Below are 14,813 nucleotides of genomic sequence, written 5' to 3' on the forward strand. Positions count from 1 at the left end.
TTTAAAATCACATGGATAGTTGGAACTCGACTATGTTGCCTTTTATTTCCAAAGACTGGATGGAAATATACCAAAAGTCTACAGTCATCGCCTCTGGGTGCAGAGATAATGGGCAGTTTTTTTCTTTATACCTTCCTGTTCTTTCCATAGCATACATGGATTTTTTCTATGGTCAAAAACAACATTTCATTTTTGAGGAAAGGCTGAGGCGGTCATGGTGCACCCGTGCCCTGCAGAATAAACTGGATGGGAGGAAGGTCATTTTAAATCATTAGTAGCCAGCATCAGTGTGGGGGAGCGTCACGAAGCAGGGCTGCTCCTTAATATCCCAATCGATCCCTGGCACCGAGCACACATTCATCACGGCGGGCACAGCCGGCCCCGGACCCACAGAAAGCCTGGAAGAGATGATGAGAATTGAAACTGGCTCAAGCTAATCACTGCTAGATGAAGGTCAAATATAGGTGACTATTTATCAGATCTTGAGATGGGGGAGGACATGCCATGCTCTAAGGCCACAGGACAATTACAAAGGGAAAGGTCTATACACTTGACCCCAAAAAATGTCAGGTTTTCCCTGTAAAAAATAATAACAATAACGAAGTACCAAAATGCAAAGTCAAACAACACGTGGTGGGAGGGGGGAGGGATATGATGACAGGTCAATATTGTTAGTATGTAAATTGCTGCAGAAGAGAAATGCTAAGATGGCAGGAGACTGATGGACAAAACCCACAAACACTTATTGAGCATTAACGAGCTGCCGACCTGGTTTTAAAGGAGCTGCACGCAAATGAATTCATTTGGTTCTCAAATAAGACACCACTCAATTAGCAAATGTTTAGGAAAGTTAATAATTCTTCCACTGTCTAGGGGAAGAAGACACAGTCACATTTACACATAACTGATGGCGTGTGTCATAAATGGAAGGCCACTGTAGGCGCTGAAAAGAGCATAGTAGATCCGTGTGCTGGGAGGAAAAGCTAGCAGCTGGAGGACACATCGGAGTGACATCTGCACGCCCCACACAGAGACCCCAGCCTTCTCCCTGGCTCAGATGCCTGAATGCCAGCAGCCACGGCATGAAGAGTCCTGTCTGGGAAACTGACCAGGGTACCCAAAACACATCAGGAGGTTCACGTGGGTGGGGGTCCTGCCCTAGGAGCCAGCCGGCCACCTCATCACCCTGCAGCAACCTCCCTATGGACAGGCCCCATCCTCCGTCTCTCTCTCTCTCCTTTCTCTCTCTCTCTCTCTCTCTCACACACACACACACACACACAGCCTCTGGTTAGATCAGCTTTCATCAGCCTCCTCCCTGAATAGAAATGAGCAGGGCAGGGTCCCTGTCCTCTTACATGAAACACGGACACCAAAACAGGGGTAAAAGGAGGTGACAAGGGGCAAGAACATTTTCCAAAACATAGGAAAACTTTCAAAGAACTCCAACAGCTAAGAAAAGACCTTGTAAATATGCAATTTTTTTAAAAATGACATATTCTTTAAAAAAGGAACATTCAGAAAACAAGAAACAGCTCTTGGAATATAAAAATATGATAGATCAGAATAGAACACTTTTCTGAATATAAGTTACACTCAGTTTAAAAAAAAAAGTTTAAGTATATGGCAGCAGAAATACAAAATCAAAAAAAAATATATTGAAAGATAAGGTGGAGGAGATTTCCCAGAAAAACAAAACATTAAGGCAAAGAGAGAACTAGAAAGAAAAGGAAATTAGAAGCTCCATCCAGGGACACCCAGAGCAAGGAACTAATTTGAGTCCCCAGATCAAAGCCCTTGACAGGGAACCTCCCGAGGGGTATGGCCCATCTCCCTGTGGCCCGGGCTCCACAGGAGGGGACATGGTGCCCAACGCCTCGCCCCTAGCGAGGGAGACCGGAAGGCCAGCCTGGAAACAGCTCCGGGACCCTCCAGCCATCCGGTCCTCCCGCGTTTTAGCCTAGGTTCACAGCGCTTGTGAGGGGGTGAGGGGTGGGAGTTCCAGGAATCCTGGGCTGACACAACTGGTCTCCCTCGCATGCACTTCTGACCATCCCCCTATGCCCTCACCCCTGCACCCTGCCCCACTCCCCTCACACGGGGGTCTGCACCTGGGGAAGAAGCCTAAGCAGAGACAGCAGAAGCTTCGAGAAAAGGTGACAAGGTTGGACTTTGCCTTTCTTTTAAGGGGCAAAAGTATGGGGAGCAGATAACCATCACAAAATTTGTAAATGCTGCTTACAAAAACAAAGTACCTATGGTATAATTAAAACCAGTTGATGCTCATGGGAAAAAATGTGGAAAGGAAAAGCTGCTTACAAAACATCCACAGTCGTTATGCCTGAGTGGAGACCTATGGTTTTTTTTTTTTTAACTTCTGCCTTTTTTTGTATTTTTCCCAAAATTTTAGCACTTTTATGATAAAATTAAGGTAAACCTAAAACAACTTATTCTTTTAAAGGAGAGGGACAAAGCTGTCACTGGGCAGTAAATGGGTGCCTTTAAGAATCTTCTGTGTCCAAGTTTTAAAAGCAGCAAGAAATAATTTACTAGACTGCCTCAACTCTTAACTGTGCCAATTTTGCAATCTGCATTTTTCAATTACATTAAAAACATTTTCCCAAATTGCACTATTCTTCCCTTAATGACACGGGATGAGACTGGATGAGGCTGGTTCCCTGAGGACAGAGGCTGCACCCTCGCACAGCACTGTTTTCTCCCTGTCAGCATCTGGCAAGCACACGGCCTGCCCTGCGTACGCTCTTAAAGTTCAACGCAACGAAGTTTTCAAAAAGCAGAAAACACAGCTTGGGTTCTGCCACGCTTCCCTTTTCTTATTCCTCCTTCAACTTAAGGTTTTTTTCTGCAACGCGAAAGCTTGCAAGGCCCTTCTGGCAAGCAAAGGGAAAGTGGGAAATGTCTCATTTGTTGGCCTCAGAAACGTTGCAGCTTTCATATGGGGGAGAGGAGTGTCAAAAAAAAAAAAAAAAAAAATCACTTCCCACAAAGAAGGTTCCAGCTCAGGATCTCACAGCAGTTCCCAGAAACTTGGCAACCCTGCTGTCGATGGGCTGGACACCCTTACTCCCACCCCTGGGACAACTGAGATGACCATGAACTTTCCGAGAAACAAAAATACACAAAAGGTGGGAAGGGAGAGGAGCCCCCCAGCACCTCCTACAGAAGATCCCAGCTCCACATCACCACCTGACTTCACTGGGTGCCCTCAGGCAAGTGTCTTTCCCTCCCTGGGCTTCTGTAAAACGAAGACGGACCCAGATGATCTCTGCACACATGCGCACCGCAGCACCCAGTCTCTCCTGGCCTTCCCCTAATTACCTCGGCGCACTGTTAATCATTCACTCCCCAAATACCAAACGCCCACCACCACAACCCAGCCCTCCTCCCCAGCTGTGCGGCTCTCATTTCCAATAGATTTGCCTCGTGCTTGGAATAAATTGCCAATCATCTGCATAATGCTCCACGACTCCTCACTCTACACATCAAATCATTTCTCAATCTCATTTTGTAAAATCCATCAAGAATAATTCTTTCAAAACTGAAATAAACCTTCACTCTGGCACTTGAATCCATAAGTTCCTTGTCTTTGAATCTGAGATATATTACTTCCTACAAAGCACATTTAAGATACCCTAATATAACCAGATATGCTAACAATGATAAATCAACGGGATCCTGTAATACATAAAAATGCAAATCCAAACCACTACGGAAATCATCTCTCCTCCTTATGTCCCTTGGCAGAACCATAGGACTTTGAGGCTGGGACAGAGCCTGGGCACAACTGGGGAGAGGGGATGTGCGTTCCCATCCTTTCTCCTCAGAGGCAAAAGAACAGAATGAGTCTTTTAGCTCTGCATGCTCTGTGGTCTGACAGCCTCCCATCTTGCTTCTCCAGTACACCAGCTGTGTGATCACGGGCAAATCCCTTAACCCCTCTGTGCCCCAGCCTCCTTGTCTGTAAAGTGGGAAGAAGACCAGCCCTTGCCTCACAGGCCAGTCACAAAGAGGAGCTGAAACATTTGCAACCATTCCTAGGAGGTGGTAAGCGCTCGGGGATGGTGAATTCTCTCCAGCCTCCTCACTGTCAGAGGCCACAGAGCTGGCAAACAGCACAATGAGACCCCCAATCTGGGTCTTCAGCCTCCACAACAAAATCCTTTCCTTCAAACGCATGTGGGAAGGGGGCCCCAGACCCAACCGATCCTGGTGCCACTCTAGGTGGGCACCTCTTCCCTGCCCCCAGACTCCCTCTCCTGGGCCTCTTCAGGTATGAAATCGCTCCTCCCCAGGATGCCAGAGGCCCAGACACAAAACGTGCTAAGAGCTGGCAAACCACTCTCCAATTCGTTTTCTTCTACCACATTTTAAACGGGATCAGTTTGGAGACACAGACCCAGCCCCCCAGTACATGCCTTCCAAATAAATGTGCCATTTTTGAAACGGGAGCAGGTAAACAGCTTGGTACAAAGAAACCCAAAAACTTTTCAAGTTTTAAAAATATCTATTCAGGAGTACTGACATGGAACACTTGGAAAAACATGTATCTGTAGACAGATTATTAAAAGATTCACAAAGGGGCTCCTGGGTGGCTCAATGGGTTAAAGCCTCTGCCTTCGGCTCAGGTCATGATCTCAGGGTCCTGGGATCGAGCCCTGCACTGGACGCTCTGCTCAGCGGGGAACCTGCTTCCCCTCTCTCTCTGCCTGCCTCTCTGCCTACTTGTGATCTCTGTCAAACAAATAAATAAAATCTTTAAAAAAAAAAAAAAAAGATTCACAAAAACAAGAGTTACATTAAGTTGGAGGATTCTGGGTGACTCACCTTTCTTCTGTTTAATCAATAAAAGAAAAGGGGAATCAGGAACAGGTCTTTTGGGCCCTCCCACATGCTAGGCACTGCGCAGCATCTTCTCATTTCTTCTACATAGCAACAACCCTCACGGGCAGCCATTATACCCATTTTACCAATGAGAAAACCAGGGAATCAGAGAGACAAAGTGATTTTCCCAAAGCCACACAGCTACCAAGTAGCAGATACGGAATAGGAACCCAAGGGTCTCACGTAACAATAGCACCAAAGCTTTGCCAATCTATTTGGGTTCCACTTACCAGACACAAAAGCTTTGGCTCAAGCCCGGGTGTAAATCAAAGCCCATCTTACCTCCACTAAGGCAACAGAAAAGCATTATGTATAGCCCTGTTCACTGAAGTACTGGCGATTTCAGAAAGAGAAGCAGGTAATGAAAGGAAACAACACAGAAATGACAAAGCAAAGTCTTGAACTTGAGACAGTCATAAAAATACATTTGGGGAAAGTTTTTAATAAGGTATAAAAATGCTCCTTACAAACAGCACAAAGATGGGGGTGGAGGGAGGAGAATCAAAACTGCGTCCGCTCCGCAGCGAGCCCAGCTCCGTGAACACACGGGGACAGGGGGTCCAGACCAGGAAAGGCCGGCAGTGTTCGTGAGGCACTGACTCAGGGTTAGGGTTATCAACGATTTCTGTTTTCTCCTTCATTCTTCATATTCTCTGCATCTTCAGGGATTTTCACAATAAGCTTTCATTACGTTCATGATAAAAATGAAAATTTTTTTTAGGTATCATAGGTAAGCCTATTATTGAGAAAAATTCCTAAAGCAAACAATTTTGTAAAACAAATGAAAAACACCTAATTCATCCATTTTCTTTAAAATCCCTCTGTGTTTCAGAACTCTGAGTTCTGATGCATGGACGGTGGTCCCTGGAAGCAGAAAAGATGTCAGACGCCCGTGAGAATGTGGCTGGCGCCTAGCAGAGAGCTCTGCGCAGGGGGCTGGGGGTGAGGCCTGTCTGCATTTGGCTGAAGCAGGCCACACTTGTGCTTTTTCCAAGGGCTTCAAAGTCTGAATTCTACCTTTACGTAGAGTGGGTATTCAGACGTGTTGAGCCAAATGAGGACTCAGGGAAATGAAAAGAGTAGATAAAAGGGTATCCGTGCTGGGATTACAATGGTCAGAAACAGACGCGTGCGGCAGGCCGGGGCAGGAGGGGATCATCAGGAAAGAAAACAGAGCATCGGTGCAGCCAGGAGCCACTGTTTTATTTCACTTAATGTCTCCAGCTGTAAATTTTTCAAAACTAATATAAGCATATTTTACAGCTCACAGAACATTTAGAACATATTAAAATAAGTATCTTTCCACTGTAATGTGCCCAATTGAGATTTATGAATTCCAAAGCTGCATTTTAAAGAGATGAAGGAACCGGCACTTCACGCTCTTTAGACAAATCAGATGGATTGTGCTGTTTTTCTCTTGATCATAAAAGAAATCATATTTCAGTCAATACTACCTTGAACCAAGGATTCTTTCACATTCTAGAAGCTTGAGTGAGCTTATATGAAGTCTTACTGTGCCCCCTAGTGGCAAATAAAATCTATGCACTTAAGAGACCATCCTTTCCCAGAGGCTGGAAATAAAATCCAAAAACAGTTTCTTTAATCTTTACCGATCACTTAGCATGTACAAAACTTTGTGCCAGGTGCTGTGGAAAACATAAAAATGGGTCTGGCGCAGTTTCCATGTTCACGAGGCTCAGAATCACAAGGTGTCGCAGATACGGTTCATGGCTCCACAGGCAGAACGAGATGCCACTTCGGGGTAAGGAAGGGAGAAGATTCCTGGGGAGAGCAAAACCATAAGCACACAGCAGGTGCCTACTATGCGCCAAGGACCACACCAGAGTTCACATCCAACACTGTTTCTTCTCCACAAAAACCCAGCAAAGCCGGCACAGTCATCTGCACCAACCACACACACTGAGATTCGGAGAAGTAACCTGCCCGAGGTCACACAGCCAGTCAGCCGCTGAGGAGGGATTCAAACTAAGTGCTGTGACACCAGGCCCCAGGCTCTTCCCTCCTTCCTGATGCAGTGGGGCTCAAGAAGGCACTCTGGCAGGCTTCAACCGAAAGACAAGAGGAAAGGCACCCTAGGAAAGGAGCACAGAGTTGGGGGGGCACCCTGTCATATCCACCTTTTCTAGCTCTTCCCCACTGCACTGTCTGCTGTCCACCCAGGAGGGGGCTACAGGGAGCCAGGGCTCCTGCCGGCGCCCACAGCCCATACTCACTCCAGACTCAGCATCCACATGCCTCCCACTCCCCCCCTCCACCTCACAGGCCCCCAAGATCTGCGGCGCCTCCCCTCCCCGACGACCCCAGGGAAGGGGAGGAACACCATCCTGCCTGGAGCTGCGGGCTGCACACCAGGCTATCCATGAAGCTGAGGCCCCGGCAAAACCGAGGCCTCGGCCAGGACCTCCCTCCCCGGTTCCTAGCCCGGCTCCCACCTAGTCCCCAATCGGTTTTCCCATCCCGGCTCCTCCGGCCCCTGTCACACATTCTTCACACTGAAAAGGTGCTCAAAATCAATTTGCCAAGCAATTCTGTCACTGGAAATTGTCACATATCTTAAAGATTTATTTTATTTATTTGTCAGAGCGAGAGAGCACAAGCAGGGGGAATGGCAGGCAGAGGGAGAAGCAGGCCCCTCGCTGAGCAGGGTGCTCAGCGCGGAACTTGATCCCAGGACCCTGGGATCATGACCTGAGCCAAAGGCAAACGCTTAACCGACTGAGCCACTTGAGCGTCCCAGCTGTCAAATATCTTAAAGCAGCGAGGATCCTGGTCCAACCATTTGTAGGCATGGCTTATTAAAGCCCTGCTTTTTCAAGATCCCAAAGGAAGAAGGAAGTCAGGAGGCACTGACCCAGCAGGCATGAAGGCAGCCACACCCTGTCCCTGGACCACCTCCAATGCCACCCTTGCCAGACAGTGCGGTGGACAGGGCTCCCTGGAGCCTGCCGGGCTGAGCAAGAGGCCGGTGGCCACATCACCTGCAGTGCACACACCACCTCCTCAGGAAGGGCGGGCACAGCAGCTGCACCCGGCCCCACTGAGGGCAGTTCCACAGCCAACGGCCCAGGACCCAGGTCTGAGTGCATCACCCCACGCAAAGCTTTCCTACGCAGTCCCTCCACGGAGCGCCTGAGCAGCTTCCAAAGCTGGGCCAACTGCGCCCCCTTCTGGTCACAAGGTATCACAGCTGGTTGGCTGAGCCAGGGTCCCCTCCCTGGGGACGTCCACGCATCCCCAACGCATAGCACCTAGCACACTCATCTACTCCACAAACACCCACCACACGGCTGAACACACACAACACCCAAACACGGCTTCACTCAGACATGCTCTGTTTAAAAAACGATACTACAGCGGGGATGCCTCCGCCTAGGGAAACCTAAAGTTGGCGGGCAAGTGAGCCAAGCAGGGCCCAGAGAGCACCTCACTGACGCTGGGGGCAAACCAGTCCTCAGAGGGCTCCAAGCCTGCCCCTCGCCCTCAGGAACAAGACCCCGCAGACAGCAGGCAGGTGGCAGGCACACACGAGGGCATACCTGCTGCCCTACATCCCTCCACCCATCTCTGCCCACAGCAACCCAGCCTGTCCTCCCACACCTCCAGGAGAGGCTGCCTCCTCCTCCAGCCTATGCTGCCAGCATCTGCCGGACGGCCCCCTCCCTGCAGGGTCTAGAAAGAGGCTGCCCGTGCCCCTCGGGCAGCCCACCTGTAACCACACTACCCTCCACAAAAACCCGTGCCTGGCCTTAGACTGGGTGCTTCGGACACACACACCTTGGCGTTTGTCCCACCTCAGAAGTGCAAACCACCGGTCTCGTGAGTTTGTTCTATCGGGGAGGAAACAGAACGTGAGAGGTTAAGTGTCTTGCCAGGGTCACAAAGCTGTTGGGGATGGAGCCAGACCACGAGGCCCCGATCACACTAAGTGCAGCCCACCTCCAGGGCCAGCCAGACACGGCCTGGCACTACACAGACCCTACGCGGGCCCACCAGAAACCCTCCAGACGTGCTCCTGACCAATGGGCCAAGTCACCACTCGGCCCTCCACGGCGCAGACTCGGGAAGGAGCGCTGAGAAGCCCCAGCACCACGGGATTGAACCAAGCACGTTACCATGCACACCAGGAACTCCAGAAGCCTCCTGAGTGGACCTGAGCCCCACCCCCACTCCCCCACAGGAACAGCACTGAAGCCCAGGGTGTAAGATCCCCAGGCTCCAGACTAAAGGCAGGACATAGCACCGTCCCTGCACAACTCTATTCACCTTGCCAGAAGAGAACACAGACTAGTGGGTTCAGGACTCAAACTGGCTGCTTAAAAACAACACCCCTCAGAGCGCCTGGGTGGCTCAGTGGGTTAAAGCCTCTGCCTTCGGCTCAGGTCATGACCTCAGGGTCCTGGGATCGAGCCCCGCATCGGGCTCTCTGCTCAGCACGGATCCTGCTTCCTTCCTCTCTCTTTCTGCCTGCTTCTCTGCCTGCTTGTGATCTCTCTCTGTCAAATAAATAAAGAAAATCTCTTTTAAAAAAAAATATGTGTGTGTGTGTGTATATATATATATATATATACATATATATATATAAAACTTGCAAATACGATGTCTTGGACAGGACGGTTCTAGAACTCTGAGGAACAGAGTTAGAGGAAGCTGGCATTTACCGAACACCTGTGGGGTCCCTAGCTCTGTGCCAGGGGTTTGTAAGCGTTTTTTTCACATGACCACATGATGCAGGAAAGATTATGGCATTTACAGATGAGACACCAGACTCACAGGGGGCCAGCCGACCAGCTGCTGCGCAACAAAGCTGGATCTGAAGCCACGTCCCTTCGACTCCAAAGCCATTTTCTTTCCACGAAGCTTTGGTTCAGCTCTCATTTACTTGGCACGTATCACATATAGGTGAGCTGCTAGGTGCTGAGGAGGGAGAGGAGGAGGACAGCGTATAGCCCAGAGGGGCTGGGGACAGGTTACAGGAGCTGCGACACACGAGCTCCGCTACATCGCTGCGTCTGTGCGGCCGGCCTACTGCAAGTCTGCACGACCTCAGTAGCTTTCAAAACAAAGAAACAACAACGACAAAAGAGTTTCTGTATAAACCGCAAGTCCTCAGCAGGGCATCCGTAGCCATTCCCGGTCTGGCCCCTGCCTACTTCCGCAGCCTTGGGCCCCTCACTGCACACCCCACCCCTCCAGCCAACAGGCCCCCAAGACTTTTATGGCCAAGAACATCCTTCTGCCCCGTCTCACCCCCTCCACCAAGTGAACCTTCCCCTGCTCCTGGAAGTGTTCACCAAGCCCTCCCAGACTGGGCTGCTGTCCCTCCCAGTGGGTTCACAGAGCACTTGTGTCCCAGTGGGAGTCTAGTCCTCACACTCCTGAGCCCAGGGCTGTGAGGGCCTCTCCACTTGTCCATGGCCCTACAACACCACATGCCCCGAAGCCAGGGACCAATCTGTCTACCTCTGTTCCCCTGGCGTCCAACACAGAGCCCAGCACCTAACTGGCATGCTGAACATTCCATGCGGCTCACAAGAGGCCCAGGACTTGCCCTGAGCCTGCTTTCCTCCCCCTCTGACTGCCCTCATTCAGCGACCTCATCCCCCAGGGCGCCAGTGTGTCTGCAGGGCCTCAGTGTCCCCACGAGGGCTAAGGACTAGCATTCTGTGGTGGCCTAAGCAAGGCAGCATCAGCGTGGAGGGCAGAGAATGGACCGACAGTCCAGGGTGGGCCACCGAGAACCCACTCCCGAATGCAACAGGGGGAATTACAGGATTCCCAGAGATGTTCAGCACCCCTACCTCACTGCTGCGAAGAACAAAACATCCGAGCAGTTTACTTCTAAAAGTCCCTGAAAAGGTGGTATCACTCAAGCCTTACCTTGAAGGTTTTATCCATGGAAGCCGAGAGAAGCATGTGACTCTTAGCAAAGACTGGACACCACTGAATGCTGTTGACGGGGCCCCTGTGGCTTCTCAGGTGGAAGAGCACTTTCCTGGGAATCGTGGTTTCTTTATACTGACTGTCCAAATACGGCTGAATAAACTCAGACACCCTGGGGGCCACACAGAGAGGGGCAGGGGCACGCCCTGCAGACGGACCCTGGGCCGCCACCTCTTTACTCTTGCCAGTTTCCGTGCTTAATGCCTGTGACTGTCGTAGTCTTTTCGGGGTGTAGGGCACAATACAGTCCTCACACCTGGTCCTCTGAAGAGAGCTACCATTTTTACCTGGGGTTTCAGATTTGGTTTGGGCACAAAAGGATGGTTCAGGGGAGCTGTAAGTCCCCCAGGAGAGTTTCACCGGCCTAAAGCGGGCAGCTGCCAGGGGCACATGGCCAGCTGGAGTGTGGCTGGTCCACAGGGAAGGTCGAGGAGGCTTATCTGCAGGGATGGAGACATCAGACTCCATCCTGGGCCACTGTAACCTCTGGCTGGGACAAGATCCTGGGTCACTTCTCCAGAGCCGAACCAGTGGGAGACGATGGCCAGCTGGGTCTTCAGAAGAACCATGCTTTGCAGGCAGTGCTGTCCCTTCCGTCACACCTGGGGCTTTGGATGCAAAATCCTGCCCAGGAGGTTGGAGCCCATCAGAGCTGTCTTTCATCTGGCCAGTGGCATTAAAACTTCCCACGGGCTCGGTCTCAGCCTCTGACTCCGAGTCATCATAAGCCACCAAGGAAGCCATCGAAGACAGTTTTCTGCTGTCCTTTGAGGACAAACTACCTGAGACCAAACAAAGTTAAGTGTCAGAATACATGCAGGTAAGAATATTTACCACCACATGTAATTAAAAGAAAACATGCCCCCTAGCAAATGCATGATTGGAAAACTCTAAGAATAAACATATTTTAAAAATGAGGGTTTTTGGGGCACCTGGGTGGCTCATTGGGTTAAAGCCTCTGCCTTCGGCTCAGGTCATGGTCTTAGGGTCCTGGGATCGAGCCCTGCATCAGGCTCTCTGCTCAGCAGGGAGCCTGCTTCCCTCTCTCTCTGCCTGCCTCTCTGCCTGCCTCTCTGCCTACTTGTGATTTCTGTCTGTCAAATAAATAAACAAAATCTTTAAAAAATAAATAAAAATAAATAAATAAAAATTTAAAATGAGGGTTTTTCTATACACCCACCATAATTAGAAGATTTAATTTTTTTAAATGAAGATTATGGGATATCTGCAAAAATTTAAACAAAAATTAGCAAGATCTACAGGAAGAAGACTAAAACTTTATTGAAAGACATAAAAAGAGGGCCTAAGTACACAGAGTCTGGATTTAACAGAAAGATTCAGGGTTTTAAAGATGCCTTTTGGAAGGTTACTTTGGGCCTTTGAGGGTAGGTCTCAAAATACGAAAATGGAAAGATGTCCAGAACCCACCAAACGGGAAAAGCATGTCACCCTCACCTTCACCACCCCTCCTGGGGCTCCAGTGCCTCCGTTACCCCTGCCTAGATATCCCATCTCAACCGTAAGGCAGCCGGGGAGACACACCCACAACACCAGACCCTGGCATTGGAGGCACCAGTCCCCCAATTCTAAAGGTGAGGTCCAAATCTGCCAGTTTCACTCCAAACACACACTCACCCAGCAGCGAACTGCCCCTTTCTAAAAAATTCTTCCTGAAATTCTGAACCATCACACACGGTAAGTTGCTGCCAACTAGTTTCTGGAAAGAAGTGCTTACGTCTGGGCGCCTGGGTGGCTCAGTGGGTTAAGCCGCTGCCTTCGGCTCAGGTCATGATCTCAGGGTCCTGGGATCAAGTCCCGCATCGGGCTCTCTGCTCAGCAGGGAGCCTGCTTTCCCCCCCCCGCCCCCTCTCTCTGCCTGCCTCTCCATCTACTTGTGATCTCTCTCTGTCAAATAAATAAATAAAATCTTTAAAAAAAAAAAAAAAAAAAAAAAGAAGTGCTTCCGTCTGGATGAGGTCAATTCCCTGCTTTTAGGAGGAAGAACCGTCAGAGGAAAACAAGGATGCACAGCGCATCCCGGACAGCAGAGGGCGCGACGGAGCAGCACCGACAGCCACACGCCGGGTTCCGAGATGCCCAAACATGTCCTGGTTACCTACTCCATGCCCGACCTTCGTGTCCCACAGAGCCCCTCCTCCCACATGTGGGGTCCGGGCACCGCCAGAAATTCCCTCTGGGTCCCCTGTTAAGGCACTCAGACTGTCTATCACCCAGCTCTTTCCCTAGGTGGTGGGTTTCACAACCCCAGCAATCCCACCACCTCGCCCCATCCACACCTTTTCCCCATCGCCTGAATGGCTCCACGGCCAGACACATCGTGTCATCATTCAGCCTCCTCCAGAACTCCCACCACCACCCCTCTCCTGCAGCTTAATCTAGGCAGGTAACACCTTCCACACACAATGCCATCGTCTAAATAAAACTTCTATAAAGGACTAATTATCAACTAGCGGACCGTGCGCCGCAAACAACTTGGCATTTCTGTTCTCTGTTGCTTAGCCTGGTCCTGCCCAGACATCTCACCTGCCTCAACCCCTGTACATAGCCCCACACCCCACAGCATGCCACTCCTCCCTGTCAAGGGAACCCACCAGGCTCCCCCCCACCTAGCTGTCTGCAGCGGCTGACTCGAGAGAGGGGCCGGCCGGTGGCCAGAACTTAAAAAGAGGTCCACGGTGGGGCGCCTGGGTGGCTCAGTCCGTTAAGCATCCGACTTGATCTCGGCTCAGGTCCTGATCTCAGGGTTGCAAAATCGAGGGTCGTGTCGGGCTCTGCGCTCGGGACGGAGTCTGCTTGAGACCCTCCCCTCCTCTTGTGCAAACTCTCTTTCTCTCTCTCTCTAAATAAATAAAATAAATCTTTCAAAAAAAAAAAAAAGGTCTATGGCAAAACATCAGAGAGTAGTAGGACTGAAGGACTGAAGGAAAGCGGGAGGTGGGTGCGAAGGCAGCGGACACGACCTGCTCCGTGTGCACCTGGCTTGTCCAGCACTGACCGGCTACTCACCGAGCCCTGCCGCAGGCACCAGGATCGCCGCAGCCAGCCCGAGGTCAGCAGTGGCCTGTGCACACCAGGCCCACACGCAGTGGGACAGACAGGCCGCACTCAGGGAAATACAGGGTGTCAGGCAGCGAGAAGTCCTAGGGAGAGAAGCAAAACAGCAGAGCACAGAGGGCGGTGGGCTTGGGGTTGCCATCTCACGGGGACCCGAGACGAAAGGTGAGACGGGAGCAAAGCTCAGGAGGAGGGAGGGGGGCAGAGGTGGTTTGGAGAAGCCCCGGAGAAGGAACCAACAGAACTAACCCAACCGGGCCAGCGAGGAGACCGCAAGGTGACTCAAGGAAAACAGGCCAAAACGGACAAGAGCGGGAGCCACTGGAACAATGGAAACTCCCGGGGGAAAGTGTTTGCTGCCTTTCAGGTTTCTAAAGCAAACGAGGCAAAAAGGGAAATTTTTCATGGTGGGGGCGGGGATCCATCCAACCACGAGGGAGAGGCAAGGCGCCGGGAAAAGGGCCACAGGGCGGGGGAGTGGCACTGCGAGTCACTGGCAGGTCAGCCGCAGGAGGGCAGGACTTCCCGTGTTTCGTCCACGGTTTGCCCCCAGCGGCTGGAAGTGTTCGGGAAACGCGGCCCGGGGGGTGGGAGGCACGGAGGAAAAGAACAGAAGATTCTCGCTCGGCAAACACGGCCTGATTACCTACTCCGTGCCCAGCCTTGTGTGGGGTCTGGCCTGCACAGAGATTAAACACAGAACACGGAGCCTGCGCCGCAGGCCACAGACTGAGAAGGCAGCAAAGAGGAGGCGACCAGGGATGGGTTTTGAAGGATGAATAGAAGTTAGCCGAGCTGTCAAGAGTGGAAGTAGGCAGGGCCCGGAGCGCCGAGCGTCTGGAAGGGCAGTGGTGAAGAAGGACCGGCGAGGGACC

General features: G+C 51.0%; 1 protein-coding gene across 3 annotated transcripts in view; it reads right to left on the reverse strand.

Moving 5' to 3' along the window:
* The window catches only part of WDR25 (WD repeat domain 25), a 140,490-nt gene that overhangs the window by 125,411 nt on the left and 266 nt on the right, over window positions 1-14,813 (reverse strand). The window contains exons 1-2 of one of the 3 annotated variants that reach the window (XM_032839682.1): window positions 13,543-13,566; window positions 10,801-11,645 (exon numbers count right to left, since the gene is read on the reverse strand). In XM_032839682.1, the coding sequence (XP_032695573.1) occupies window positions 10,801-11,607 (807 nt within the window). In that variant the 5' untranslated portion in view covers window positions 11,608-11,645; window positions 13,543-13,566. Of the gene's footprint in view, window positions 1-10,800; window positions 11,646-13,542; window positions 13,567-14,813 lie in introns of those variants that run through there. The other 2 variants (XM_032839681.1, XM_032839683.1) reach the window with 2 other exon arrangements.

Source organism: Lontra canadensis, unplaced genomic scaffold (assembly GCF_010015895.1).
Source record: "Lontra canadensis isolate GAN:19392208 unplaced genomic scaffold, GSC_riverotter_1.0 scaffold108, whole genome shotgun sequence".
Lineage (NCBI taxonomy): Eukaryota > Metazoa > Chordata > Mammalia > Carnivora > Mustelidae > Lontra > Lontra canadensis.